The 27894-nt window shown below is 48.9% G+C and overlaps 1 protein-coding gene across 1 annotated transcript in view; it reads right to left on the bottom strand.

Moving 5' to 3' along the window:
* The window catches only part of LOC149349731 (uncharacterized), a 555241-nt gene that overhangs the window by 13639 nt on the left and 513708 nt on the right, over window positions 1-27894 (bottom strand). The window contains exons 25-43 of the mRNA XM_089578770.1: window positions 25547-26273; window positions 23668-23820; window positions 22152-22384; window positions 20706-20959; window positions 18515-18723; window positions 17367-17492; window positions 17157-17261; window positions 16938-17045; window positions 16642-16758; window positions 15636-15797; window positions 13725-13854; window positions 10804-11016; window positions 10077-10196; window positions 8739-8898; window positions 6324-6451; window positions 4919-5082; window positions 4446-4604; window positions 3328-3430; window positions 2277-2479 (exon numbers count right to left, since the gene is read on the bottom strand). Coding sequence (XP_089434896.1) covers window positions 2277-2479; window positions 3328-3430; window positions 4446-4604; window positions 4919-5082; window positions 6324-6451; window positions 8739-8898; window positions 10077-10196; window positions 10804-11016; window positions 13725-13854; window positions 15636-15797; window positions 16642-16758; window positions 16938-17045; window positions 17157-17261; window positions 17367-17492; window positions 18515-18723; window positions 20706-20959; window positions 22152-22384; window positions 23668-23820; window positions 25547-26273 — 3574 coding nt within the window. The remainder of the gene's footprint in view (window positions 1-2276; window positions 2480-3327; window positions 3431-4445; window positions 4605-4918; window positions 5083-6323; window positions 6452-8738; window positions 8899-10076; window positions 10197-10803; window positions 11017-13724; window positions 13855-15635; window positions 15798-16641; window positions 16759-16937; window positions 17046-17156; window positions 17262-17366; window positions 17493-18514; window positions 18724-20705; window positions 20960-22151; window positions 22385-23667; window positions 23821-25546; window positions 26274-27894) is intronic.

Below are 27894 nucleotides of genomic sequence, written 5' to 3'. Positions count from 1 at the left end.
CATACGGGAGTAAAATAGAGAGTAAGCCGTCCTCTAGAGCACTCTTACAGAGGCAGGCTATTCTGCACATGCCCTGGGGTAGATTTTCATCACTAAAAATACGGAATGCTTAGGTTGGCAAGGGAAATAAATTCCCTCTTCAAAACATCCGAATTTCTATCAGCTATGAAGGACTTAAATGATCTGCTAACCTCAATAATTCCGATGCCGCGTTTAAAAGTCTCTTCCCATTGCTAACAGCATCAAATTACTCTAATTTGCGGTAGGAATATGCGTCCTCTGCAAACAGTAAGAATTCCATGCGTTTAGTGATCAAAATCTACCCCCGGACTTGGTCAGCATACCCTGTTTCTACAGATGAGTGCGTTAGAGGACAGCATGCTTATTTTTTGCTCCCATATAGGCTAATTCGTGTTTAGAGTCTATGTCGGAAATAATTGGAAAGCACACGAGGAAAGAAATCAAGTGGTAGAGGATTCATGTTCAATGCTGTAAGGTTAGGCGATACACGAGCTATTTGAGGACCCTAGTATAGAGATATCCGCCAACGGCGCCTGGAGATTCCTTATATGGCCCACTCCGCGCCGGCAGCCGTCGGCGTTGCGCTGGCGGGAAAATCAGTCAGCGCATTAGGCTAGGCCAGATGGTAATGACTTACTAGCGGGTGTCCTGTCTTATTATGTGTAGTGTGTGCGCCTGCATGTTCGCTATAGAAAAGGTGAATTTAGGGCAAATCTAGATCGTGTAGTATACGTAGACCAAGGACGGCGGCCGGGGCGCTGTGTGGTCGCATACCGCGTCATAAAGCACAGGAAACATGCTAATTTGGTAATGTGTTTCGTGTAAGGTATGCCTGCCGCAGTTCCACTCGATTCAGTAAACGAAGTAGTGCAACTCTTTTCCACCAGGTTGGTTCTACCGTTACTCAAGCCAGTTCGCTTCCCTCACTTTACAAGTCAAGTTTAAATTTAGACGTTATTGAGAAACAAAAACAAAATTAGGTTACCCCCAAACCACTTAACTTCGCCGCAGGAACATATTGCGCAGCGTTGAAATTGCTTCTCCGGCTCTCAATTCGGTTTATAACGCAAGGCACGCGCCACAACCGCGAAAAGAGCAGCTCAGGTCCGGCGTTATCATTGAAGTTCACGCACGACTCCATAGGCGAGCATCGTCAACATCACGCCGCCATCCCAGCTACCGTCGTTCCACTCGCGTACAGAACGCAAAAAGCAAACTTGCAAACGCGTCAGTTACTTTTTTTTTTTTTTTCAAATTACTGCGTGGCAAGCGACTGCATATAGAATTCTTATCACCAGCGTCGGCAGCGGAAACGAGCAAACGAGCTGGGCAGCGTGAGAGGCCTGCAGATAGGCACGGTTACAGGCTCCTCTCATCGCGGCAGCTTCCGCCCTTCTCTCGATGTTGCTTCTGGCGCAACTGCAGCCTGCTTTGATAAGGGGAATGCAGAAGGGGAAAACGAGGCTGGGCGTCAGCCACCGGTCCGTGGTCGTATCGGCGTGATTGAGATCGCACTTAGCAGCTAAAGTATGGCTTACTTACCTCTTCGAATCTGTTTTCGAGTGCTAGATGGGTGAGGTATATACCCACTGTGGGGCTCCTAGCGGTGCTACTGCTTTCTTATTACTGCCACGGAATGCTTAAAAAAGAAGATAGGAATGTAGGATACAGAACGTGCCTTCGCGCTTGCATTGACTGATGCCCGGTCTTTCTTGCCGGCACACCATCTAAATCTAAACTGAGCATATTAAGATCAACACTGTATGTGTTGGCGCGGGCAGCTACAAGGAATAAGAAAACAGTGCAGGCGAGTTGATATTGTGACGCAAAGGCCCTCGGATATAAAAACGACGTCTTATTTTCAACTCTGCGCCCGGGCAAAGCTTGCTAATAGAGATGCCCTGGAAAAGAGTGCGCGAAATACGACGTGTTCGCTAGGCGCCGCTCCGAAAGGAGTTTTGTGCGAATCCACTGCGGCAAACACCGAGTGGACAGAACGAGGCCGTAGGTATGGAGCTGTTACCTCACCACTGGAGTAGATCGGTATAGCAAGTCAGCAAAAAAGGTAGTCTGGACGACATGAGCTTCGCACGATGGCCCGTGTCCGGTTCAGCAGCTGGTGCTTAACGCTGGCGTCCTCCCCATCCCCACAATTGTTGTTTTCGTGCCCTCAGGTCACGCTGACCTCCACCGCCCCGGATGAAATGACGGGGCCTGTCTGCGCACGCGTGGTATCGCCGTGCCGCAGTACTTACGTCTCTGCCGTCGTAGCGAACGCTTTCCGCCGTGGAGAGTTCCTTGGCCTTTCCCTTGGCCTTCTTGGGGATGGCGCCTTCGAGCAGGTCTCCGTTCTGCTGGACCACTTCCAGTCCTTCTTCCTCGAACTCGGAGTACACGAACAGCGACGACAGGGGAAGCGGCTGGTTCTGAGGGCTACGCAAGCGCACGTGCCTGTAACCTGCAACGGCACCACGCAGCAGCCGCCCGGTCAGAACGCTGCCGCGTCTCCATTCTATCCCCACTCCCCTCGCCTCGCTTTGCAGCTCACGCCAGCGAGCCTTTGGCAGTGCTAAGGGCCAAACGTTTTTCTTTTTTTTTTTCCAGCAATGACGTGCCAAAGACAACAGACGTGCTGCACCTTCTGCTTATTGCCTTCACATCCAAAACACGTGCTAAAATACTAACAATAAAAATCCGTAGGTTGTGGCAACACTGTCAACCACATAGCGGCAAGGAGAAAGCGCGCACTTTTTTGAAGCAAGCCAAGACGCGCTCAAATAAGCAGGCTACGTAGCGTCTCTGCTTAGTTCTCAGTCTAGTAGCGGCATGCTGCATGTGGAGCATTTGTGGCAACTCCAAAGAACAAGAGGCCTTGAAAAGTGACGAGGGTTCTCGCCATACAGGCATTTAGATCTTCAAAGGCACCGCAAGCGACCCACTACGCGGCTGAATAGCAAACCATGTGTGACCTGGACACATTTTCTCAATGGCGTATATTAGCGATTGACACGAATGCCACTGTTTTATGTCTTAAGATGCACCTTAATTTAGATACCTATCTGACACCTATCAAGACTTTTCGAAACTTGACTTTCTTCGTGTCTCGATTGTCCGTGATACCCCTTGTATGTTTCGCCCTTGCCGAGAGGCGGTTTATTCTCACCGCAGCTCGTGCTGGTGCGTGTTGCCCGTGAGTGATATGAGATGGCAGGTGCGGGGTACGTTGGCGTGAAAACCGATGCCTTTTTGGCCCTGGCCGCAACAAAACAGACTGCGAGGGATGGCGGGTTTGTGGAGTACACTTACCTTGCTTCAGGCTCTTGACGGGAATAACTCTTTGAGAAAGTATGTGATTGGTCATCACATCTAAAACAGAGAAGCGTAGAAATGCCAATTCTGCAAAAGCGATCTGAAATAAAAAAGAATTGAACAGAAAAGTACAAGTTAGTTGAGAAAATTGCCAGCATAAAAATTACTCTTCCGTATTCAAATTGTTCTAAGTCGGGCAAAACCGCGAGAAAAGAAACTTAGCTACAGCATGTTTTGTTAGGCAGGGTTCACATGCCGTAGAGCGTATCGTATATTGATATTTGTATCCGGACATTGTAGATTGCCGCTGTACGTTGACACTGTCAGCATTGTGCCATCGTGCGCATTGTACATTCCCTTATAAGTGAAGCCAGTTAGCGACACCTCGATCGCCAGACATTCGCGAATGGATGTTAACTGCGACAGTTTCAGACAACGCGCGCCACAGCTTTGATAGAATGCGGCCTTAGGCGGAGGGAGATAAGATCGTGCTGTCATGTGCGCCGAAAAGTCAACCACATACTGCTGCAAAAACTCAATCCAGCACTTTAGAGCGACTATTGGCGGCCGAACGGCACAAACATTTCCCGTCATTTGCATTCCTCCCGCATGGCGTTAAAAAGATGCACCCCCCCCCCCCCTCACACTCTCGTCAGTAGTGTTTGCTATGCTTCTCTCTCTCTCCTCCTTTTTTCCTCCTTTCCACATGCCTCATGGCACACTTCAGGTGTCAGCCCAGAGTGAGACAGTTACTGCGCCTTACATTTCTTCACCCTTTCATCACCACCCGAAATTATTGGTAGATATAGCGAGGACAAATTTAATTAAAGTAAAGGTCCGAGGTAAACTGCTTTAGCCTGCTACTCTGCAATAGGGGGGGGGGGGGGGAAGTGGGAGAGAAAGTGCAATAGCGGCTGGGAAGCTTGGAAGCACGCCCCGTAGATTTAAGGCCCACAAGCATATCGGCAGTAACGTGGAGCCATCGCCGAAACCGATCGAAGATCCAAGCCGCGGGCGCGTGGCCCGTCGGGAAACAATACAATCTGTAGTCCACACAAACGAAGCAGGCAACGCCTCGCCGCGCTGCCGGCAGGGTGGATAGGAAGAAGGCGTACCCGGAAGCAGAAGCTGTCCTGCCAGATGGGGTTGAGCGAGTTGCGCTGCACAATCTTGGTTTTCTGGCGGCTGCAGTCAAGCGGCACGCCCACCACTTCGACCTCAACCTGAGGGCTGCAGGCGTACGTGTTCTGACACACGTACTGGCCGGAGATCACCTGCAGCCGAAAGGGAGAAGCACGGTCAAGGGAGCGCAGAGAAAGAAACGAAGGACTCTGCACCATTTGCACCCTCACATGGGGTTAATTACGGCGGCGGCAGTGATTCAGGTGGGAGTGTGAGGTCAGAGGATTTGCTGGGACAGGTAACCAGGCTGATGATAATGCTGATGACAAAGTTACGCCTGCAGCATGCTGGAATAGAGATGCGTCTAGCGTCTCGGCACGCATGCTGAGACTGGATAGGACAAGACGTGCTGGATGAAAGCGCCACAGGCGGGCCACGGATAAGGGTGATCCAGGAGCTTGCTCACAGTGATATGAAGGTTGAGGGGGTGGATTCCGTCGAACTCCTTGTCCCACGGGTTGTACTGGCCGTGCATGATGTTGTTCTTGTCCCACATGGCGCTGGGCTTGAGCACGTAGCCGCAACTGCCGTTCTGCTCGAACATGGCAGTGTTGATGTGCAGGCCGGCATCTGCACGAGACACCGAGGTGGCGCGGTGACCAAGCGCAAGGTTAAATTGCAGCGGGAGAGAAAAGCGCTTGGCATACAAATCAGAAAACAAGAAGAAAAAAGGCAAGGGGGAGTTTAGTACACGTAGATTTAACTTATCACCAAGGCGCAGTCCTTCCGCCCTCCCAGAGAATCAAAAGAAAAATGGAAGTAGACAATCCAAAAGTAGATTGAGGCTGGCCGGTAGACCGACACAAAGAGGATAGCGAGATATGGCTTACACATCCATCGCAGCCCTCATGAAAAGGGCGCTGCACAATCCGCGCTTAGTAGAAGCTTTGAACTACCCTCCCCCCGCTATTTAAAAAGAATCTGGGGCTATATCTAGAAAGCCGTTCGCAGGCAAGCTGGGTTCATGGCTGGATGAATCCTTGGCTTTTGTTTCATTGGCTGTTGAAGACGATCAGCGCATGAGCGACGACCGATCGCAAATCAAACTCGCGAACAGCTTTATGAATCAAGCCCCGGTTTGGCATCAAGCCTCTACAAAACTCAGGGGCTGCTGTTTCCTAAACTTTGCTGGCTGGAAGGAGAAAGAAAAAGTTGGCTGTGTTTCTCAGCGGTTATCCAGCAACTGGAAAGCACGGGTGGCAGCGATATGGGAATCAAACACGTTTTATTCCCTAACAAAATACAGGGTTCAGATAGCGTCAAGAATAAACATATCGTAGCTAGGGCTTCGAGTATCTCGTTGCTTATACAGTATGAAGTCCTGACCGATTACCTGTTAAATCATAAGTGGGCAGTGGAAGCGCCAGGATGCTGCAGAAAACTGAAGCTGACCATCTCCTTACCCACGCCTGATCCCAACAAAGGGTGCTTATTTCCCACATCTAGAAAAGCAAGTGCGATGCGAAGCTGAAACGCACCTAACTAATAGAGCGCGCCATGACTGCTTTGGATTATGAAGAAACAAAAAGCTGAATCCGATGACGACTCTTGGGTCTTGTGTTTGCTCATCTTTCTGTGGTTCACATGCAGATGCAGCCGTGCTTATGCGCAAGCCCTGTCTTTGAAACACAGCAGAGCAGAGAGACTTGGCCTTGTCGGCTCCGTAGTGAAACGCTGGCAGCATTTTTCAGACTAGCTTAATTGGCTCGCTTCGTTAAGGTAACGAGAAAAATGCTAAAAATGACAGGGCGTTACGGCGCTTGACGAACTGGTTTCTCCATGGGCCGCTGCCAAGGCAATCCACGACTTACCTTCGGTCTGATAGTTGAGGGCGACCATTTGCAGTCCGAAGGCCCAGAATGTCACCGGGTTGAAGTTGGACGAGTCTATTCTCATGCCGGCAGGATATGTGCGCATCAGTTGGTTCTCGCAATGCGTGCAGGAGGCCGTCAAGGATGCACAACATGAACGATGGGAACGGCAGATAGACGAGGCATCGCGCAGTGCACTGCCCCAATGCAAGAAATGACAGCTTCTAAGCCATCCATCAGAGGCGGTGGTTTGGGCACCCAAAAGGAAGGAATAAATAAAGAAAGGTATGCGCCGGTGTGCGAGTTCAGCAGCCGTACGCCACAGCCGCTGAGCCACCTCGAGGGGTGAAGAACGCGCGCAGTACAAGATTTCAACAATTGTTTCGCGCCCGCAGTGTTCAGTGCGAGGGAACGAAAAGAAAATGAAAAGTGCCGTGGCAGCAGGAACAGTTACCAGAAATACGTCACCTTTCGCAAGGCTGTCATGCCTGCTGACATGGAGTCATATCAGCAGGTTCAATCCGCGGGCTTAACTTTTATGCCCCACGAAGGCTACACGACAGCTGTTTCCAGATGGCCCGAGATTTTCATCTGCGAGTCACTCTGTCAAAGTCAACGGCGACACGGTTGCAAGAGAAATACTTACAGCCCGACATTTATCATCGAAATAAAGACCTTCAATTAAAAAAAAGTATTAACAGAACACACGCGTCTGCTGTTGCGAAACACCAAGTAATCGAATCGTGGCCAAATAGAGAAACAAATGGTTGCTGTCTGCAGGATCTCTGCCGCTGCGAATTCATTTATACTCCTTCCGCGGCTATGATGATTTATCACTCGACTCCGTTCGGCGATTAATTATTTCGACCGTACAGCTGGCGCGACTGACACGATGTCAGACGAGGCGTTGTCAGCAAGAAAAAACAAAGAGGATATTAAGTGATGCACTATCCCAGCAGACATATAACCAGCTCATTCCGAATTCCATCTCAAAAGGCGCAGCGGCGGCCCCGGAACTCATATTAACGTCGGTTTTTACAGCATCCCGCGGGACTGTCAATCAGTCTCAGCTTTCTGTTAAAGCAAAAAAAAAAAAAAAGAAAAGAAAGGAAAGCGAAGGAAAAAGGGGCACCCTTGGCTTCCAGATAGTTAGGGTTGCGCCAGCTGCGACAGCGAGGGTTAGCTAATCCGAAGGCTTACTCGCAAGGCGGCTCGCTCATCGGGACACTCTTGCGACTGGCTGGCTCCGTGGCTACCGCATTAGTGTGTGTCGTGATTGGCCGTCACGCGAACATCGGCTAATCGCAAATCATTCACGCGGAAGGGCAGGACCGGAACAATATTAAACTTTTGTTCCAGTATTATGCCGATCCCGTTCCAATTCAGTTCAGTTACATTCTAACTCTATTCTAATGACACCCCGCGTATTCTTTTGCTTTTCGTCGTTGGCTAAGCGGCACTACGCCTCCGCTATAACCAGAATGCGCCCGTAGGCGTGGCGGACGATGAGGACAGAACAGAATTTAAGGAAAATGGTCGCCATATATTCCGGCTCAGCCCGCTAAAGAGTGGAGACTACGACGCTGTACTCGAGCGTGCCACGTGTGTGGAAACGGACAGCGGAAGCCGGGAACTCGGCGAATGCGCGAAAGACTGTGGAATCAGTAGTCGATGAGAATGGAGCACTCACGTGGCACATTCTCATAGACCAGTCATGTTTCCGCGCTGATCTTTTTTACCGACCGAAGCTACCCGCAAGGACCAACGTTGCATGCATTACCTACTATTGCTCTTGCGACTTTAGTATGGAAAAGGTATTAACTCGTTTTAACTGAGCGCTCTTTGCTGGAGAACTGAATTTACGCTTTCTAACTGCGCAAGGCTCCACACAGTTACAGTTTTTGGTCAAGAAATATGTGTGGCGTGTCAAAATTTTCACAAAGAAAAGCTATCTCTGAGAGGGACAAGACGGCTTTAGATTATAGGTTGCATGTGGCGTGTGCCCGCGTTTATTAGTAATGCTTTTCCAACCAAAGCAGGCCCTGCCCTAACTAACGTCTCACGTGCAAAATATCTGACAGCAGTAAGCGTACCCTTGAAATAGAGCATACGGGGAAAAAAAATAAAGTGCCGCAGCGTCTCCTTGCCTTGTCGCTTAAAGGCGTGCACTATTTCAGGCATGCGCAAATTGTGTGCACAGATCAAGTGTCCAAAGATGCTCACTAGGAGGCGGCGATTTCTCTTTGTTTAATTCAGTCGTCTCAACTCCGTTTGCGCTTTGTGAATAAACGTTTAATTCAAGAATTTCTCGTCGTTAGCATGAACGAAACTTCAGTTCAGCGAAGCGAACTTTCTCTGCCCTGTCATTCACGTGTGAGCAGAACTCAAACTGCCACGTTCATAAAAGGATATGTGATGAGGGCGAGCGGATGCCGCTTGCAGAGTCGTTTGGCAGCACTTTCGTTCATGGAAGACACCTGGAAGCACACTGAATTGGAGCAGTGGCGTTTCGTCGACGAGGGAGCCGATATTGTCCCCGAGGCAGTTGACGCCGTCGGGGTGTCGTGCTTGGGCTCTGTGGACGGAGAAGGCGCGGGGTTTATGAACGACACGCGAACACACTCTCCTCCGATGCAACGACACTTCGAGGCCTCTGCGGAAAGCGTGCAGAGAAATGAGCACGGCATCCTACCCCCTTGCTGACTGCTGCGGACATGCGTACTTTTTCGTGCAACACGAAGTTTCTCGAAAGTTGTTACTTCACTCGTGCCGCTGAAGGCTGAGGTGCTGGGCCAGTAATTTTGAAAATATTTAACGACGCGAAGAAAAGGCGACAGACACGAACTCTGGTGAATCAGCCGAGCAATTTGGACTTAGTTTGCGAATGCGCAGTCAGCTGCGAAGTTCTGACAGCCTTCACTGCTATAATATGTTTTTGTTCTCATGCAAAAAAAAGTAAGTAGACAGAAAGACTACAGGCCAATACAAAATTCACTGTTCATTAAAACAATGCCATAAAACTGTCGTCTGTGACGAAGTGGTGGCTGTGACCTTCTTAAGGACTTTACATTAGTTTTGATCTTGGACTCGGTGTTATACACATAATTGGACACACTCCAGAACGCAGCACCTTATTATGGATATCTTTTTTAGGGCCATTAAAAGTTTACGAGATGTGAACAATACTGGCGTTTCTATATAGCCGCAGATGTTGCGCTATGGTACAAGCACTTGGGGCTGAGAAAAAAGCCATAATGTCTGAGTCGAGAAACTTAAGCTCTTTAATAAAGGTGATTGTAAATGTTGTTAGAAGTTGTCGGGGGTTATACGCAGTTTTACTTCTTACCGCATGAGTGCGGGTACTAAGAACAAATTTATTAGCAAAGTACATTTATTATTGAGAGCCACAACATGACAACAACATGGCAGTTTTATCTTGCCTTTAATTCCCTATATAGCCAGGCACATCGCCGTGCGTATCGGAATTCAGCAGCACAAAGACGGGGATAATAAATAAACGGCATGATATAAAAGAAAAGAGAGAGAGGGAGACGAAACGAAGTGGCGGCTGCAACTCAGTCATTCGTGCGTCACGTTCTCAACCCTTACGATGCCAGCTGCGCGGCGTGTACAACGAACGCTGCGGGGGAAGCATCCTTTCTGAAGCTGTCAATCGCACGCACGGGTCAGGAAGCCCCGCTTGTGCGGCGGCCAGCGATGAGGAGGAGGAGGAGGAACGAGGCGAGCCCCCACCTGACGTCTGCAGGGGCGTGGTGGCGCCCAGCGGCGAGCCAGCCGAAGCGAGCACGTTCTTCTTGCTGCTCACTTTCTTCACCTTCACCGAGTTGGTCGGCGAAGGACAGGTGACGAAACCTGCGCCGACACACAAACCCACCGGTGAGCGCGACGCGTGGCACTGCGCCGCCGCGGAGAACGAGCCGGCTCGACGAAGAAGTGGAGAGTGTTCGCACCGCGAGCTTTACGCGTTAGAGAACGAACTGCTCGCACAACTCTCCCAGGAAATTATTTCTGCCTCTTATCGGCGACTGTTTGTTGCTGAGGTTATCGTACCTTGTTAACACGTTTAATGAGTGACAGTTCTAGGCGTTCCACCATTTTTCTTCCAAGTCGAAGAGAAAAGTTCAACATGCTCTTCAATTCGCTTAGATAAAGGTATGTATTCACAGAATGCAGTTCTTAAATCAGAAATAAAGCATAAAGGACGGGGGGCTGAAGAGGCTTCAAAGATAAGAAATGCATGCTGTTAGAAAGATAAACCTTATAATCACTTCATTCGGGCCCTCCTTGAGAACAACATTCCTTCTTGCACGTAGCAACTGATCGCAGTGTTTTCTTGACAATTCACGCTTCGGATTACAGCCACCGAGCCCTGTCCTCATGATTCCGAGCTGTCAGGCTTCATGAGCCAAGACTACGCACGCGCGACGCGCAGACGAGGGAGGAAGAAGGGGAGCGGCACCTCTGAACTTTATGGCCTGGCAGTAGGTGACCAGGTCGGAGAGCTCCGGCGCGATCTGCGAGCTGGACTTGCGCTGCTTGTATCCGTCGTCGTCGCTGTGCAGGTGCTCGGCGTCCGCTGGGTTGCGCGGCCGAGGGTGCGCCGCGCCGGGGCTCAGCGTGCCCGGGTGCCTCATGGCCTCCTTGCACGACCCTTCCTGGCTCGACAGGGACTCTGCGCCACAACACGGTCATCAACGGCGCTTCAGATTCAAGAAAGAAGCGTAGCTGAGGGTATACGTCGAACGGTTGACAAATTCTTTTCCGGTCTAATTATTGAATCAGGATGCGAGGTTGCCGAAACGGCTGCATCGAATCTTTACACCTCTGAATCTACTTGCATGCAGGGTGTCGAACCGGAATTTTTTCGGGTTCGGTTCGGTTTCGGTCCGGTTTCGGGTTCTGTTCCGGGTTAGGCTCCGGAGCGACATTCCGTTTTGGTTCGACCCTGTTCGACCAGGTTCAAACGGGTTCAAATGGGTTCGGGAACGAAAAAAAATTATTGAATGAGGATTTGATGGGCCAGAAACTACTACGTGCACGGCGTTTCGTCTGCCAACGGCATGCAGCGACTGGTGAAGCTGATAACCGCTTCCCTTTGACTTTCAGCCATCGAAGCTAGTGGCAAAAAAGCCCTGCGCAACAGCTGCGTCACACGAGTTTGCCGTCGACTTCCGGCACCCTGCATGCCTAATTACGCGGAATCAGTGGAAACTTCGAAAGCGAATATTGCCGAATACCCGTGCTCTAGAAGAATTGTACCAAATGAAGCAGTCTAGTAATTCGACAGCCTCTTTGTTTCCAAGATCAACATTAACGCTAGCCGCAGTGCCTAAAAAGTTTATTAATACATTTTAGTAATTAAGCACCTAATAATGTAATTATAATCTCACTCTGTGTCCCCGTGCCCGCACTTTGTGTTCCCGTGACGGGAAGGCCGGAAGTAAGATAAAATCATGCTGTCTAATCAGAAAAGGGAGTACTAAAAATAAAAAAAAACTTATAGGCTGAGTTCCTTACTGTTCCTTCCTTAGATTGAATGTTCAAAGATAATCTCTAAAGGAATAAGACAAACATCACACTTAAATAGCCAGAGCAACAAGTTGGTTTTTAGAAAGGATACTCGACAACAGCTCCTATTCATATCATCAATCAGATGACAGAGCAATGTTCAAAATATAAAAAGTCCCTTACACAGTAATAAGGGAATAATTACTCTTCAGCATCCACCAAACCTCACCCGTATGGCTACAGGGGAAAGATATACAGCTTTAACAAAAAACACCGTAGTTAAGGGAAGTTGGTTAGTTTAATTGGTGGAGCGGCTGCCGCGGACAAGCGGTGGCCCCGTGTTCGAACCCCACATGAGGATAAATAATAGCTACCGACCCAGGTCTCTGAATACCTCCTGTACACAGGCGGTGAATAACATTAGAGAGATAGCGTCTCCGTGCCTGACACCCTTCCTTATTTGATTTTTTTTTTTTTGCAGTTGGGCTTCATTGCTTATTGGACAATGGTGGCTGTGCAGCCGTTATAGATACAGCCAAACCCAGATATATCGCGCTACAAGGGGATCGCGAAACAGTTCCATATATCGATAATTCTATATATAACAAATGAGCCCTAGATAAGCTTCTCTGCAATATAGCAGCAAGGATAAATTGCACCCACGCTAGTGACACGCTCCTTGCATTGACGTGCCGCCTACCGGCGCACTGGTGTTCCTAGGCCTCACTTGCTTCGCATCGAAGCCGCAGCGTACGTTTCTTTAGATCTAGCCTCCGACTATTATAATGTGCCTAAACCTACCACCAGTGCACTATAAATATAATAATCACTTATTAACATTGAGGTGCAGATGGTTTCCGCAACGCCATCGCCAGCGAAGCACGCCAGGCAAGATGTACGTTCGTTAGGCTTTAGTTAGTAAAGTTGACTTCACCGCAGAAATGAAGTGTAGCGTGGAAAAGGAGCGCAACAGATCAAGAACTACTACCCCCAAGCACACCCTACGTCTACCTTGTCGCACGGTTTCGCAGCATTAGCGCTGCCGGTTCGACACCCTGCTTGCATGTGACCCTTAGGGGCATTCTATCTTCCTTAAGGATTTCACTGTAGAAGTATCTGACGCTAGTGCGGGAACGCCTTAGACTTTAGTCAGACCTTAGTAAGCTGCACTATCTGAATATTTCGATTTTTTTTTTCTCTCCGTGACGGTCTTGGAGATAATCGGGGCCATATGTGACGGCAAGCAAAAATAACTCAGTTGTGCGTTCGTCCAGCGTGGATCACATCAACGGGTAACACTAATTGCTGAACGAACTTGAAAAAGAAGAGGGTTGGACCCTCTTTCGGCAAAGTTTCGGCAAAGAGGCTTCTCTTCGTCCATGCGAAGAAAGCCCCTTGGTCGAGATGTTGATAAGCGGACTCAGGCTTTCCTTCCTCTCATTGTTTAGGTTTACGCAGCGAAGAACCGTCTCCATTCCTCTTTCTAGCATGAATTCTGATGCACGTGACATGTGCCGCAAGAACCCCGTTACGTGCAGACGACTTGCTGCATCATGGAGACAGCTGAGTCGCCCCAGCACACTGCATGTACTTTAGGCAAAATATAGAATACCAAAGGATGCCAAACGGTACTTTTGGTGAAGATTTAACAGTAAGGATCTTTAGTGTTGGAACGTATCGGTCCCCGTTATCTCGCCGCCGTCGTTACGTAGGCGAAACGGGTAGGTGGCTCAGTGATGTGATTGCAAAAACACTTTTCCTCCCTTAAACAGCCCTTGAAGCACCTTTTCATTGTCGTATTGCAAGAAAATTTCAGAGCAGTACCGTGGGATGAGTTACGAAAGTGTGCAGCCCGAAGTGTTGACAGCCCACCTTCGAGATTATCGTCCTCCTCATCGTAATCCTCGTAATCCTCTTCATCCTCGTCGTTGAGTGACCCTGTGCTCGCCGTGGAGATGATGCTGTTGGTCCGGCCGGGTGCAATCTTCCCTTGCGGGACGCCCTGCACACAAAGGGAGAGCACGTTTGCTCACGTTTTCCGAAAGAGGCTACGCTGCACCCTGTCCCGGCGCCGTGCAGATAGAATATGCGCACTCAGAAAGTCTCAGATATGACAACTAGCACGCGAAAAACACAAATGACTATAAAAAATGGAGGGGTGGGGGGTGGGGACACTTAAGCTCCGCCTTAGCGTTAATTGGACACGGAGGTGACTTCACTTGATCTAATTAGCACATTACTAGATCACGTGCGCTACAAATGTTACCAGATCACATTATACACCAGTGTCACGTGATACAAACATGCAGTCGTTCGCGTACACTCACCCTTCACCGACATGCACTGTGCTACTCGCTGAATAACTACTCCCTTAATTAGTTCCTCTCTAATCACACACATACTCATTAAAATACAGTCGTAAAATACAGTTGCCGGTGCAGTGAGAAAGCGCCTACGTGGCCTAGGGGCAGCGTGTCTGACGTTCGATTCCTCAATAATCACTCCAATTTTCTTTTCAGCGGAATTCATCTCCTTTATATGCTTGCATGTCGTAACGACGTTTGAGTCATGCTGCGACCTTGTAATCACAGTTTATGTAATTTTGAATCACTCTTCCATTCCGCCGCTACACGTGTGACGTCAAACCTTTTCGACCAATCCGGAGTTTAGCGACCCAACGCCGGACGCCGCATTTTCCGCTGAACGGGAGTTTAAAACTACTGCATATTATACAGCACAATGTTCTGTGAAGTACTTTTTCCTGCCATTTCTGCTTTTCGCGCGCAAGTTATCACGTCTGCATCTAATACGGCCACGCATAGCGGATACGAAGGAACACGCTGGAACAGCAGTTTTCACGGCGGGAGCCATGGCAGGGTTGGCTTGCAAGAAGAAAGTCCGGTCTATCTCGTCGTCGAGAGTAGGTGTAAGCAAGAAATGCATTGCAGGAAAGGTGTAGCACATTTTAGGACGACTAGTAGACAATGGTAGCTGCACTCGGGCACTGGCCAGGTTCTTCTCCTGTCGTACGGGCCTTCGCGCGTTTACTGCTCTGTGACGCAGGCTGCGCGCATGGCCTTTCTGGCTGCTTTCGGGGCTTGAAGAGCCGCCGCCATCCGCCGCTTCTTTGTCAGGTGAACAGAGCGACGTTTACGCTGACATTTGGAAGCACAGAAGCAACGGATGAAAGAGATACAGCAGGTTAGAACACGCGGCGCGAGAAGCTGCTGGGATGGCCGAACGGTCTATGGCACTGGAAACGAAGCTGCTATGTTTGTGCTGGCATGGGTTCGAATCCCGCTCGGGGCTAAAGCGGTGTTCTACTGGATATCAATCAGATTTCGCAAGTTTTCGGATAAGTTCAGCTTCGTGTTCGTCCTTAGGAACGTCGCAGTTTTCAGACGATGTTCGCCTGAGTACGCAAAGAATGGGAGCTACAAGCATTTCATGCTTAATAAATCGGCCATACCGTGCCCCATACCGATCACAAGTGCATAGCATTGGCTTCCGTCAGAATTCACTTCGCTTGCATGGCAAGAGCTCTCAACTTCTCGCGAGAGCTTCCGCCAGTGAGCGAAAAAATTCAGTGGTGTTTAGAAAGCCCTGAGCTGTCCGTAGAAGTCCACTGCGAAGTGTCAGACGTCTTGAAGGGCGTGTATGTGTGCTTGTGTGTGTGTGATTTCATAGCGAAGTTTTTTTTTACCGAACCTGAGAACGACGTTTGAAAGTGGTATATATAGTGTGGGTGGGTAAAAAAAAAAAGAGCAAGATAGTAGCAAGTACCTTAGCAGACTTCAGAGGCAAGGCTGGCGTCAGAGGTGGCCTGAGTTTCTTGTTCTTGATCAGAACCTTGTAGCGTAGCTGGTTAGGCGACGGCAGGCGGGCCTCGTCGCAGACGTCGTTGGAGAACAGGAACTGAGTCTGGAGTCTGTCCCCGAAGACGTTCTGCACGAAGATATGCAGTGGACAGTCTCAGACATCGCCGTTGTTGTGGGCAAAGAGGAGCAAATCCCCTGGGAGTTGTTTTACTCAGCACGACATTGAAATCGTGCTTTACCATTCAAAAATTTCCTTAAGAGAAGAAAAAACGAGGTAGCTTGCGTTTGGTTCAGAGTCTCTTGCGTGCGTGGAAAATTTAAGACGCATAGGCGGAGGTTAGCGCTACTGGGAGGAACACATGCACCTCGTGGTCTCAACCGGATTTGCTATGCATGTTCTTGGCAAGGCTTCCAGCTCGAAGCGATTCCCCAACTGAGAGTTTTCAGTGACTCGTAGCAAAAGGGCAATTCTGGTGCTTTGGGGGAATATTTTGCTCGCTGGTTTACTGAACACATCTGAGGTAAATTTTTTTCTGTGAGAATATTTGGGCGCTGGCGCCAGCAACTTTACACGAAAATACAGTAATGCACGGAAACCGCAACTACAGACGCTATAGTGCCGAGCGCCTTTCATCGATACTCCAAGGCTGGGCATGGCAACTGCAGCCATTGTTCTACCGGAACACCTCAGCGCCGGCAAAGACTTAGCAGCATTAAAGTTTCACTTCCGAAGCACGTGCGGAAGTGAAAGGTTGACAATATTTTAATGAATAAAACTGAGAAATAAATCACTGAATGCATCTTAGTTATGTGAAACTGAAATTTTTAACTATTTCGGAGGAACATTTCTTCTTTCCGGACTGACAGCCCTGAATAAGCTTCTGCAGTGGACTGCGAAGTGCCGACAAACCTCCTCTTGCAAAACAAAAATAAATCGTATCAAACCGTAGGCACGAAGTTGCATCACTCACCGTAAATATCTGGGCCATTTTCGCTTGCTGCGGTAATGAGCAGTGGTTCTCGATGGACAAAATGATCGGGAAAGGCGAAGTGGCGAACGAGCTCTTGTGGATCGCTTCCACAACGCTCTGCAAGAGGAACATGTTGAGCAGGGTGCGTCACGAGACCAAAGATCATGTTTAATAATGATCAGCACTTGTCAAGGGAGGAAGAGATGGCACCTGTCAAGTATGGAACTGTGACGTGGACGAAAAAGATGAATGGGAAAGTACAAACACGGTGCAACAAAAGCCGAGGTCGCTCTCACCTTGAACGGAATTTTCGAAGTAAGTGTGTGGCCGTGGTAGATGACAGGTATGCCGTCGTCACCGTCCCAACAATCGAGCTCTACGCATCGACATCCTCTCAGTAGTACCTGAAGAATAGTAACATGAGAGCAAGTTAGCTTCTTAAAAGTGTTCACTACCTCTCAGTGCCAAAGCGCAGAAATAAACGAGAACGACGGCTCTGCCCGTCAGATGCCCACCTCACTGTAGAGTTCTACAGACGACTCTCCTTTGAGCTGGTGGCCGGTCAAGTAGGTGTTATGAGATGAGGCAATGTAGTAGTGAGAAAGTGGCTTGTCCATGTTCTGCGATATAAAAACATGACTCAGTACCGGTCAAATGAAAGCGCACCGTCACATTGTTACATTGTCATGATGCGAACTGCAGAAACGTATACAGCTGAGCCTCACCGTGTTTGCACCGGGCGGAATTATCTCCGGCACGAAAGCGTAGTTGTCCTTGTCCAGTAGGTACCTTGCAAAGCCTTCGAAAGATAGGAGGTTCTTCTCTCTGAGGACGTTATCAGGCTCATGTCGCTAGAGTAATGAAGCAAGAGAGAAACAATTAGAAACTGCAACGAATATTTACAGGAACGTGACCCAGTGTAGCCCTATATTATCTAGTTGCTTGACATGCGATATCTGTTCTTTTAGAAGTGTCTGTGCCAAAGAAACAGACTTTTAAACGCCTATCCTTAGACCGTCTCTCATAGAAATTGACGGCTGCTAGCTACTGCCATCTACTAACGTTCAGTGGCGGCATCTGAGCAACTTAACGGAACACTATCTGTGACGACCAATAGCAGGAAAAGTGTTGGACTTCGGACAGCTTTAAAGTTCGCGGTTTATTTTTGCGGATTAAGCTTTGTCTGTAAACCTACGTATATCATTCATCAGTTATACTATGTTTCAAAAATGTTTGACATGGCTGCATATCGGCGAGGCACACTGAATTAGTCTTCCAGCTTCGGCGTAATATTAAAACACGCAACTAACTTCCTGCAAAGAAACACAGTTATCAATAAGGCAGACAATTCGGCGGGAAATTTGAGTTCTCAGAATAGTGCGGCACATGCCAGCAACAGCGTCAGCAGATGACTTCTCTGCAGGAATATTTTACTATGCTTTGCTTTCCCGTTAATTCTTTTGCTCCCCTGTGATTGGCAGCAGCTGTACCACCTATGACGTCAAAGCTAGTAGTTAGTGTGTCATGTCAGACGCCGGCTCCGTTATCAAAGGAGGACCGTGCCAATGACAAAGAAGCAAAATACGGTCTCGGAACTGCTGCACAGAGCACGCACGACGTGCACCCGGCGCAAAAAAAAAAAAAAAAAAAAAAATTACGGACTACGTGGGTCGCGAAAAAAAAAACAACTTTCCTCGCCACCACGAAAGGCAGCCCGAAGTCGACACGTGCAGTTGGTGCTCACGTCGCACGATCAGCCCGAGAGATATTTAGTATTATCTTTCTCTCGTATCCGCCGCCTCTAAACATTTGACGCCAGGCGCACACCACGCAGTGAACCGGGAGAAGTAAGGTTCGACAAGGTTCGATTCACCTGAATAAGTCTGATAACTTCTTCCTCGGTCAAATCTTCCTTCTGGCGAGTCGCCAAAAACTTTTTGAAGTCGGCACACTCCAGGACGAGCCTCTTCGAGCTGTCAACCCCGGCACAGTTGGAAACAATGCTGGCAGTGGCGATGGCGTCGCAAATCTTTTTCTGTTCGGGGTCCACGTACTCGTACTTGCTGCTTCGGGTCAACAGTCCTGCGGGGAGTGAACCAGGAAGGTTATTGAATTTCTGCTGACTGCCAGCAGAAGGGCAATTACAGTCAATGGAGTTTTCTTCCAGAGCTCGTAGAGAACTGGCGTTACGAAGGAGACAGGGAAACATGGGCAATGCGGTGCAGGAGATGACACAGGCGTGTCAATACATTGTCTGTCGGAGACCGGTTCGGCATGGGGCTACGCCTAGCGTTGCACGCCAGGAATTCCGTCTTGGACCCAATGATTGTCCACGACGATGTTCGTTTTAGTGCGAAAGCACTACTTCACAAAGTCTAACCGGCCCACCGAGTTTCTGTGCAGCTTGATCTTGAGGGCGACCTTGGCAAAACCTAGCACAGCAACGGCCCATGCAGAGATGAGACAAATATTGTCATGACTCGGATTCAAACCCACGGCGACGCGAGCAGATCAACTTCGCTGCCCGCTGCACGAGGTTACTACGCAACCGCCGCAGCCGGTCACGCCTTGGGTTAGGATGCAACACATTATCACTCTGTGCACTGCACATCATCGTCTTCGTCAACCTCCATCTGCGGCATGACAAGATCAGATCAGCTTAACCTCGAGCAGAGCTTAACTTCAGTCTAATATCGTCGCCAGACGTGCCGACGACCCAGCAAAGCAAAACCGCAAGCCAACCAGGCTAAACACATGCTTTCGCACATCTACTCAAGTTTAGCTGCGTTAAAACCCTACCACTTTTTTCGGCAGTTTCACCGAATGCGAAATGCGCAAGATAACGGGGGAGTCGACTGTGATCTCTGCTAGTCTCTGCAAAGCGATAATGCCCTTTTGTGGCGCTTCAAGAACGACGTTCTATGTTAACTGGACGGGCGGTTCTGCCTGCTTCAAAACAGACGTGAAATAGCCTTTTTACATTCTTGTACACCAATACAAACAAATGCGTTCATGAAACGCAAAATGTATTCTACGGGCTTTTCTTCTTGCATCTCGGAGGAGGTCGCCTTTTGTGTTACCCCACGCTTGAATAAAGCGCGGGATCCCTGAATGTACTTTTTGCACACCTTTTCAGAGCACCTTTTGGCACAACGTCAACTTTCACTGCAGTGAGGACCTTGCTCATAAACGGCTTCGAGAGCTTTCATCTTCATAGCATCTTTCATAGCATCTTCGGGCGCATAGAAAACACCCATGTAACGTGCGTTTTTTCTTTCGTATGTCCGGACCAGCCTAGACAAAGGGACGCACGTACTTTCAGCCTCAAATGAAACGCGAACAAGACAGTTCCAACAGGAACAACAAAACGAGATTTTCACTTCAGTGACAAGAGCACCTCCGCGTTGAAATGTTATTGGACCTCGCTTGCATTTCTACTCTAGCAGCTATTATTGTTGCGTTCTTGTTCTCGCGTTTCAGTTGCCCTCTTCGTGTTCCATTTCACGCTTACGGTACATCTAACATGCAAAAGCAAAAGTATACAGAAGCAGGGGAGAAAGCGATAACACATGGCGGACACGGCATGTAAGCCGCGTTATTCACTGGAGCTCTCTCTCTCTCTCTTTGCCATCCTGGCAGACACAACCGAAGAAAGAGAAAAGGAGAATATATTTAGTCCTAGTTTTTTTTTTTGGTCTCAGGGCTGTTCATGCTTACATAAACGAACGCTTGAGGATAAAGCGAGGTCTAAATTTTTTTTGTTCATCAAGTACGTGCACTACGTGCACTACAACAATTTCCAGACAAATCCCATTCAGGTTGCAGCACTCGCCCGAGCCATCCCAACAGAATTATAAAGCTCTCCTGAAGCCCCAAACGCTTCACCCTAGTGAAGACCCTCTTTTTGCTGCATTGGTAAAACGGCTGCGGAGTGCAACGAACACTACTTGAGTGCTATGGCGACGCTCGGTTACAGTTCCAAATTCACCCTAAGTGATGCACAAACCCTTGAAGAGCACTGACTGCGACCAGACTGCGCTCATAAGCCCCCCTTGCGCACTCACCGAGAACTTTCGGCCTTGTCCGAGCCGATTTTGGCGAAGCCGTCTCCTCCGCAGCGAGTTCGCCAGCTGACACCTTGGAGTTGGTTGCCACGCTTTCAAATACGTCCTTCAGGTCCTTGCGACAGCGCACCATAAAAGAGCGGAACAGCTCCGCGAACTCTAGGAAGTTCATCTGGCTGGAGTGGGTGATGGCTGGTCGGCTCAGGAGAGACGACGCTTTCGACGTGCTCGGCGCCACCTGGCAAGACCGTTCCCTGCAGGGCAAAGGATAAGGTGGCAAACACCGCTGCAAACAAGGACAACAGCGCAGTGCTTTAGGCTTAAAACGCATATGCGCAGAAGCGCAAATGTATAACAGCTTTATTTTTTAAAAGTAGTGCTAATTCTACCTCTATGGAGTGCGCAACTTTCTTCGTTGTTTTCTCATTTGCGTCACTACTTTCATAATATTAGCATCCATTGCAGAGGGTTTCGTCTCTAGGACAAGGTTGCGTAATTTTTATCCGTCATGCCGCTCATGTTAAGGCCTATACAATAAGCGCTCTACATGTGCGTTTCCTATGTCATCAGCGCTGGGCAAAACCACCCTGAAGAACCTCCGAACTCTCACATATGGCAGCGGGACGAAGCAACAGCCGTGAAAAGCAACTGCGCTTAGCAGGTGTAGATCTAAAACGTTCTTCACCGGATTCCGTCAAAACGCCTGAGGCCCGGCGTGGTGACTTTCACTGCAACATGGCGTTGGCTAGGATAGATAACCGGTGTAGTGGGACCGGCAATATCAAATCAACTTAAACACCTTGTGTGTTTCCGTACCACCAAGATATATCGAAGATCATTTTATTGCGGCATACCCGGAATGAGAACATCGAAGTAGATTGATTTTCTTTAAGAGTGGTATCTCGATGAATTAAAGGTGAGTAGAGAGGAGGCTTAGGTGAGCACAACAAAACGGCTGCACAATTCAGACCACGTGCTGCCGCTGACAAAGCTACGACGGCGATAAGAAAGCGAATACTACTTCATACCGTATCGTTACGCAATGTCTGCATGACTGCTGATGTTTCAACTGAATCAAACGCGTTTTCGCAATCTGTGAAGACTATACACAGGGACTGCCATGTTCTGCACGTCGTCTATGATCGGAACAAGGACGCCAAGGCCGTGGCAGAATACCCTTTCCGGAAACCCACCTGTTCTGTTGGCTAGTTTAGTCCATACGATTACGCGGGAGAGTCAACGCAAACAGAACGGGCATCTACAAACACGTATGAGAAATATGAAAAAAAAAATGGCGGTGTAGAAACAATCAGAATTTTACAACGTCCTTCATGGCCGGAGTCTGGAACGTTAAACCCCATAAAAGCAACCAATATTTTACAGAAATGCGGATCTTCACCGTATCGGTGCAGGGTGCGTGCATGCGCGAGAAGGAGAGCCGCTTACTTGTATCCCGTGGCCAGAGGCGTCGGGTGGATGATGGGGATGCCGCCTTCGGTGCGGTTGAGGTTCTCGCAGGACGAAGAGCTGCGCGACACGCTCGTCCGCTGTGGGCTGGACTCCTGGGACCGAAGTTGTGGCGGTGACTTGACCGTGGCCCGACGTTTCTTGATCGTCGGACTCTGTTTCCTCGTCGAGACGCCGTCGTCCACCTCCGGCAGGCACTTGGGGCCCACGTCCTGCGGCGCAGAACGCGAGAAGGGCACGGTTACTTGGCTGAATCGAACATGCTGGCAAAAATGTCTTTCCAAACTTGTCTGTTAGTCGCGGAACCTCTTAAGTAATGCTATAGAAAATCTCTGTACGCCACGTAGAACGATCGCACTGCCAAGTTTACCAGAGGGCGCAGCCATCTATTTCGAGAGAAATCGGCACCTTTTATACGTTCATGACCTCAGAAATAACTGACTTCTTGTTGTCCTGTACAACACGCGGAAAAGCGCTACAGAAGTGAATACGTTGTATGTGAATAAAGAATTCTTGCGCGAAACTGATGCTTTATTCCCAACACTGCAATCTGTCTCAATGTGAAAGAACTTTTTCTCGGTAGAACGGCAGCTGGCTGCACTTCAATCGGCGCTGCTGCCTCTCGTAGCGGCTGGTTGTGTCCGTGTACGAAGCTTCGAGCGTTTTTTCATAGCCTGGAAAGTGTCAAATGACCCTGATGCTACTGAATGAAAGCGGCGTGTCAGTCGAAGAACCGGTAGAGAGGCTTACTGTGCTGAATCTATTGCCTTTATGTGACAGATGTAAAATATAACTTATGAGTAACACAGTCAATATCTGTTGCCCTGGCCGCATACGTACAATAGCTTGCCTCCCAAAAGGGAGTTACTACTCAGCGAAACAGCTGCTAATAACAGTATGGGTGCTCTCTGCAACAGACGTGTATTGATTTCACTGCTGCGATTGTTCCACAATACACGACAGCGACGCCTCACTATTCTGACCAGAGATAAAGGGAACAAGCGAGCAGATAGCATTCAATGTTATGATCCATCTCTGATTTATCCCTGAAGAATCCGTGCAGAGCATGTGCCCACTGTGGAGGCTCCCGGACCTCCTCATCCCTATAAGAATATTTGAGAACGCTGTATGGCTTTTCTTTGTGTCCACGCTACAGGTGCACTCAAGAGGATACTACCTAGAAATGCGGCCTTCGCTAAAATGCACTCTCCATTGGGAGGGTTGCGCAAACATATGTTTCATTTCTTCGTTCTGCCGCGCTACTCAGTAAAACATGCCGAGATCCCTAAAGTATAAATGCTTCAATCCATCACTTTGTGCATTTACCTTACTTTTGTTAGATGCTTTAAATGTCCAGTCGTCGCGGTACGACCAGAATATGGTCGTAGTTCACTTTTCGCTTTTCCCACAATGGCGTCAGTTTTTTATGAGCAGTTTGCTATTTGTCAACAGTGTCCCATTGCGAATGCTCGCAGCGTCAGTTGCAATAACTTACCCGGACAGTTGCTAGTGACGAGGAGGATTTCTTTTTCCGGAGCTTGGTTGTGCTCATTCCAAAGCTCGAAGCCCTCTTGAATGCCGAAGATGTCGATTCGACTGAGGAGCTGCTTCCCAAGGAATTCAGCGTCCATTTTCTCCCACCGAAGACCTAGATGAAGAACGAGATGTAACAGATAACTTCTCGCTACTGGAATGTGAATTAAAAACATTAATATTTAGTAATAGGCTCGCTGTGTCATGCATAGCAGCGAACGCAAGGTACTCGTACATTACGCTACAGAGCTTCATAAGCTGCGATACCAACAGCGTTCCGCAAATTAACTTGAAGCGACAACTCATCCAAGGAAAGCAAACTGAAAATAACTAACACAGCGGGAAATAAGCAAAACCACATTTTCAGTTCCTTGAGTATGTTGCTCGTTTATAACCTCTCGAATTTAATTCGAACGCAGTATAATATGGATGGCAGTGATTTCCGAGTGACGCCAGTGCTGCTTTGATGTTCCTCATTCCGACACCCTGATCGGGTCAAGGTTTAAGACACGTTTTAATTAAAACCTTCCAATTCAATATACGAAGACAGCTACAAAAGTTACACAGAAATCTTATCTGGCGAGCACATTTCCGGATATCCTCATGATTATATATGCAGCCGATTCCAAATATATCAAGCCCGGATGTATCGAATTATTGTTAATATCAAACAGCCCAAACCCCCTCTAGAAAATTGCATACAAAAGTATAGCATTATTGTTAGCGTGTATCGAAATCCCGCACAGCACAACATTCGATATATCGAACACTGCACTTGCCCCTGCAAGTGGCGCTCCTCCCTATGGCACTTCCGCAGAGTGCAGTTGCGGTTAGCTTTCGGTCTGGCGCACCTATTTTCCACGCGACACTACTGTAATGCGCAAAAGCCAACGTTCAAAACATCACTTGTAATGCGGTGAAGCCAACCTAGCTGACCGAATAATAGCGGCGCTGCTTCGCTGACGAAGCTATTGCGAAAAGCAATTGTAACTAAATTTTAATGGTTGTTCTGTTTGTCGTGCCCCACTAGAGGGGTTATACCTCTCATGGTATACGGCGGTTGTTTCCAAGCTCCGTCCGCTGCAGTTTCGATGTGAAGCAGTCTCGCGATACACCAACGAGAGGCGCGCTGCCAATACGCCTCTGGGTAGCACGCGCTACTCGAAACACGCCCATAGCGTGCGTGCACCGTAATCCTGCTCCCAGGCTGCAGATAAGCTTATCTACTGCCACTGTATTATGTACCGAATGACTGATATATCGAACTTTTTCGCGAACCCCTTCGAGTTCAATATATCCGAGATCGACTTTCCATCACTGGCACACCGTGTTACATTAAACATATTGCCACTAAGTTATCCACTTTCGCTATCTCACAGTTTGCTCACAATGAAGTTTAGGGTGCAGTTGAAGACATAAAATCAGTGGTCGCATTCTTTAAACTGTCCGCGTGAAAGGACGGTGCGCCAGAGCGATGGGTACAAGCCGATTGCGAAAAAGCTCTTACGTACTAATCGCTCTGAGGTTGCGGCCCAACTGTACTTCCACTGCTGCGCCAACAGATGGTTAGAAAAAGCACAGGCTCGGGATCAAACTGGTGGTGTTTGCTATTAGGTCAGTTGAATCCTGTTCAGTGTTTTATGCATAATTAAAATTCCACACGCCTGTCGTGCTTCACCTTATATTAGTGCCTAGGGTTCGGAACAAGCCTATCGGAGAGAATACACGGAGTGGCTGTGCGGGCAACGCTACGGTGAAAGCTCTGTTGGTGTTCGTTTCGGGCCAGTAATGGGAGGGGCATAGCTTAGCTACTGCAGGATAGAGAAAAGAGCGGTGCGCACCTTGATAGCCTCGGCGGGCGTGGGGCCGATGCAGCTCTGCTCGCGGAAGTAAAGCTGCAGGTACGTCTCCTTGAGCCAGTGGATGCGGCCGTCGCAGAGTTGGCGCTGCTGCTTGAGCATGGACACCAACCGGCGCAGGCTGTCGTACCAGATTACGGACAGGAAGTTGGGCAGGATGAACTCCAGCACGCGGTTCTCGGACAGACCCGCGCCAAACTTGAACCGAAGCAGGTTTTGGTCGCTGAAGGAGTCTTCGAGGCCGTGACGCTTGGCCACGGCGGCCACCTCGATCGAGCTGCGACACAGCACTATCTCCTTGACCACGTTGAGGTCAAGGAAGCCCTCTTCGAGACCTGCCAGGTAGGACTCGCCAGTGTCGTACTTCTGACTCAGCCCGACCGGCACGTTCTCCTCGATGTTGACGCTGAGCGCGTAGTCCTGCGGTCCGGAGCCCCTGAGCGCGCTCCACGCCGGCTTGCACCAAGTGATGGTGGCGTTGCTGCGCTCCAGGCGCACGTAGCAGAGCGACGAGCGAGAGCCGTCCTCTTCCCAGTGGACCATGGTGCAGCCGTGGTGCAGGATCTGCAGCTGGTGGAAGTCCACGCGGTCCACGGTGAGCGGAACCATGCTGATGTGGTGGTCGTTGGCCAGCTCCTGGATGGGGATGTAGGCCTCCGGGTCTTGAATGTACAGGCTGTCGTCTTCCCTGCAGTTGGTCTCCTCCCGCCTGCAAACGCGGCCCCCGCTCAGTGAGTGGAGCGCTCCCGCCGGAGAAGGCGATGCCCGGCGTTGATCTGAATGCGTTCAGATCGCATGCGGCGATAAAACACGGAAGACCTAGAGGGCCCTGACTTGAAGCTCTGGATAGCGCAAAGGGTTGGACCCACTCGTTGAGCACAAAAGCGGCGGGTCCACAATTGCTGCGATCGTATAAGTTGTGGAACGTCGCGACTTGCGAGCCTCGCCCCAAGTTTCTACAGAAAGATGGTAGCCACACTTACGTATAATCCCTAAGCGTGAACATTCGTTGCTATAATTGCGAATGAAAAACGTAACAGTGCTTTGGAAGCAGTCGAATGATATAGTTTAGCACGTTCGCGACCTTTTGTCCGGTTGTTGTTGCACAAACAAATTCAGCGCTCTGGACAGGTTCAAGGTGCTTGAACTAGCGTACCTACGAACACAGTCACAGGCAACCACCATTTCTTGCAGCCTGGGACATTTTCTGAACGATTTCTTAAGAATTAATAATCAATAACGAGAGAGCTGCAATAAATTTGGGGTCGGTTGCGTGCGAATAGCTAAGGTGAGTTCGACAACAGCAATGGAATCTGAATTCGAGCGTAGTCGTTGAGGCACTTGGCATTTTAAACTCCAGTCTCCAGTGTTTTTATTTGCCTGTAAACCACCCATCTTGAAGGAGACTTTTAGCGAGCACTACTCATACTAGGACGTGCTTTTCAATGGAAGCGATCTCCGCACTGCCTGTGGCCTGCCCGTCTGGCCAAATGTGTGTACGCTGAAGACTTCGACCAGATATGACTGAAACAAAATTACCGAGCACCAGGCACACGAGTAAGATGGCGAAACTATTTAAATTAAACTTTTCTCAAATACAGGCTTGTAAACTCGCACATACTGTCGAAGTGTCTTTCGCAAGGATGTGGGAAACACTTAGAGCTGCCTGCTTCCCGTATAGCTCATAGCGCGTGATAATACAGCCTACAGCATTTATGCGTAAAAAAGTTATTTCTGCAGGCTTTTAGGTACCTCCACAATAAACAAACACGAAAGGAATAAAAAGGAAGTAAGCTGTCTTGAAGCATACTCTCTTTAAGGGGCAGGTCATGCTGCACAAGCCCTGGGATAGGTTTCCACCACAAAAAATTCCGAATACTTACGGTTGGCAATGGAAATAAATTTCATCTTCAAAACATGTGTGAAGTTGTAGCAGTTATGGGGATTTTGACCGAGGTTTCTACCTCCTAGATTTGCTAACTTCCTGACCTCCAGAGCCACGTTTAAAAGCCTCCTCCCTTTTTCTAACTGCATCAGGTTACTATACAGGGTGTTTCACCTAAGACTTTCTGCAATTTTTAAAAATAAGCTATTTGAATTAGATGCGCGCTTTTTCTGGCATAGCATTGTCAGTGGTGTAGTACATCATAATTCAACTGAGACGTGCTAACTAGCAGGCTTGTTAACCAATATTTAATAGTTAACTTTTAAACTATTGCCGTTGGGTTCCTTAATTATTTAGAGGCATGCAGCCCACCGTAAGTAATGTCCATATCCGTTTTTAGAATTTCGAGAACGCGATTATCCTCGGCGCTGTGGCCCAACAAATT

The sequence above is a fragment of the Amblyomma mixtum genome, chromosome 3 (genome assembly GCF_055824585.1).
Source record: "Amblyomma mixtum isolate Tamu chromosome 3, ASM5582458v1, whole genome shotgun sequence".
Taxonomy (NCBI): Eukaryota; Metazoa; Arthropoda; class Arachnida; order Ixodida; family Ixodidae; genus Amblyomma; species Amblyomma mixtum.
This window is presented reverse-complemented; position numbering and strand designations above follow the sequence as displayed.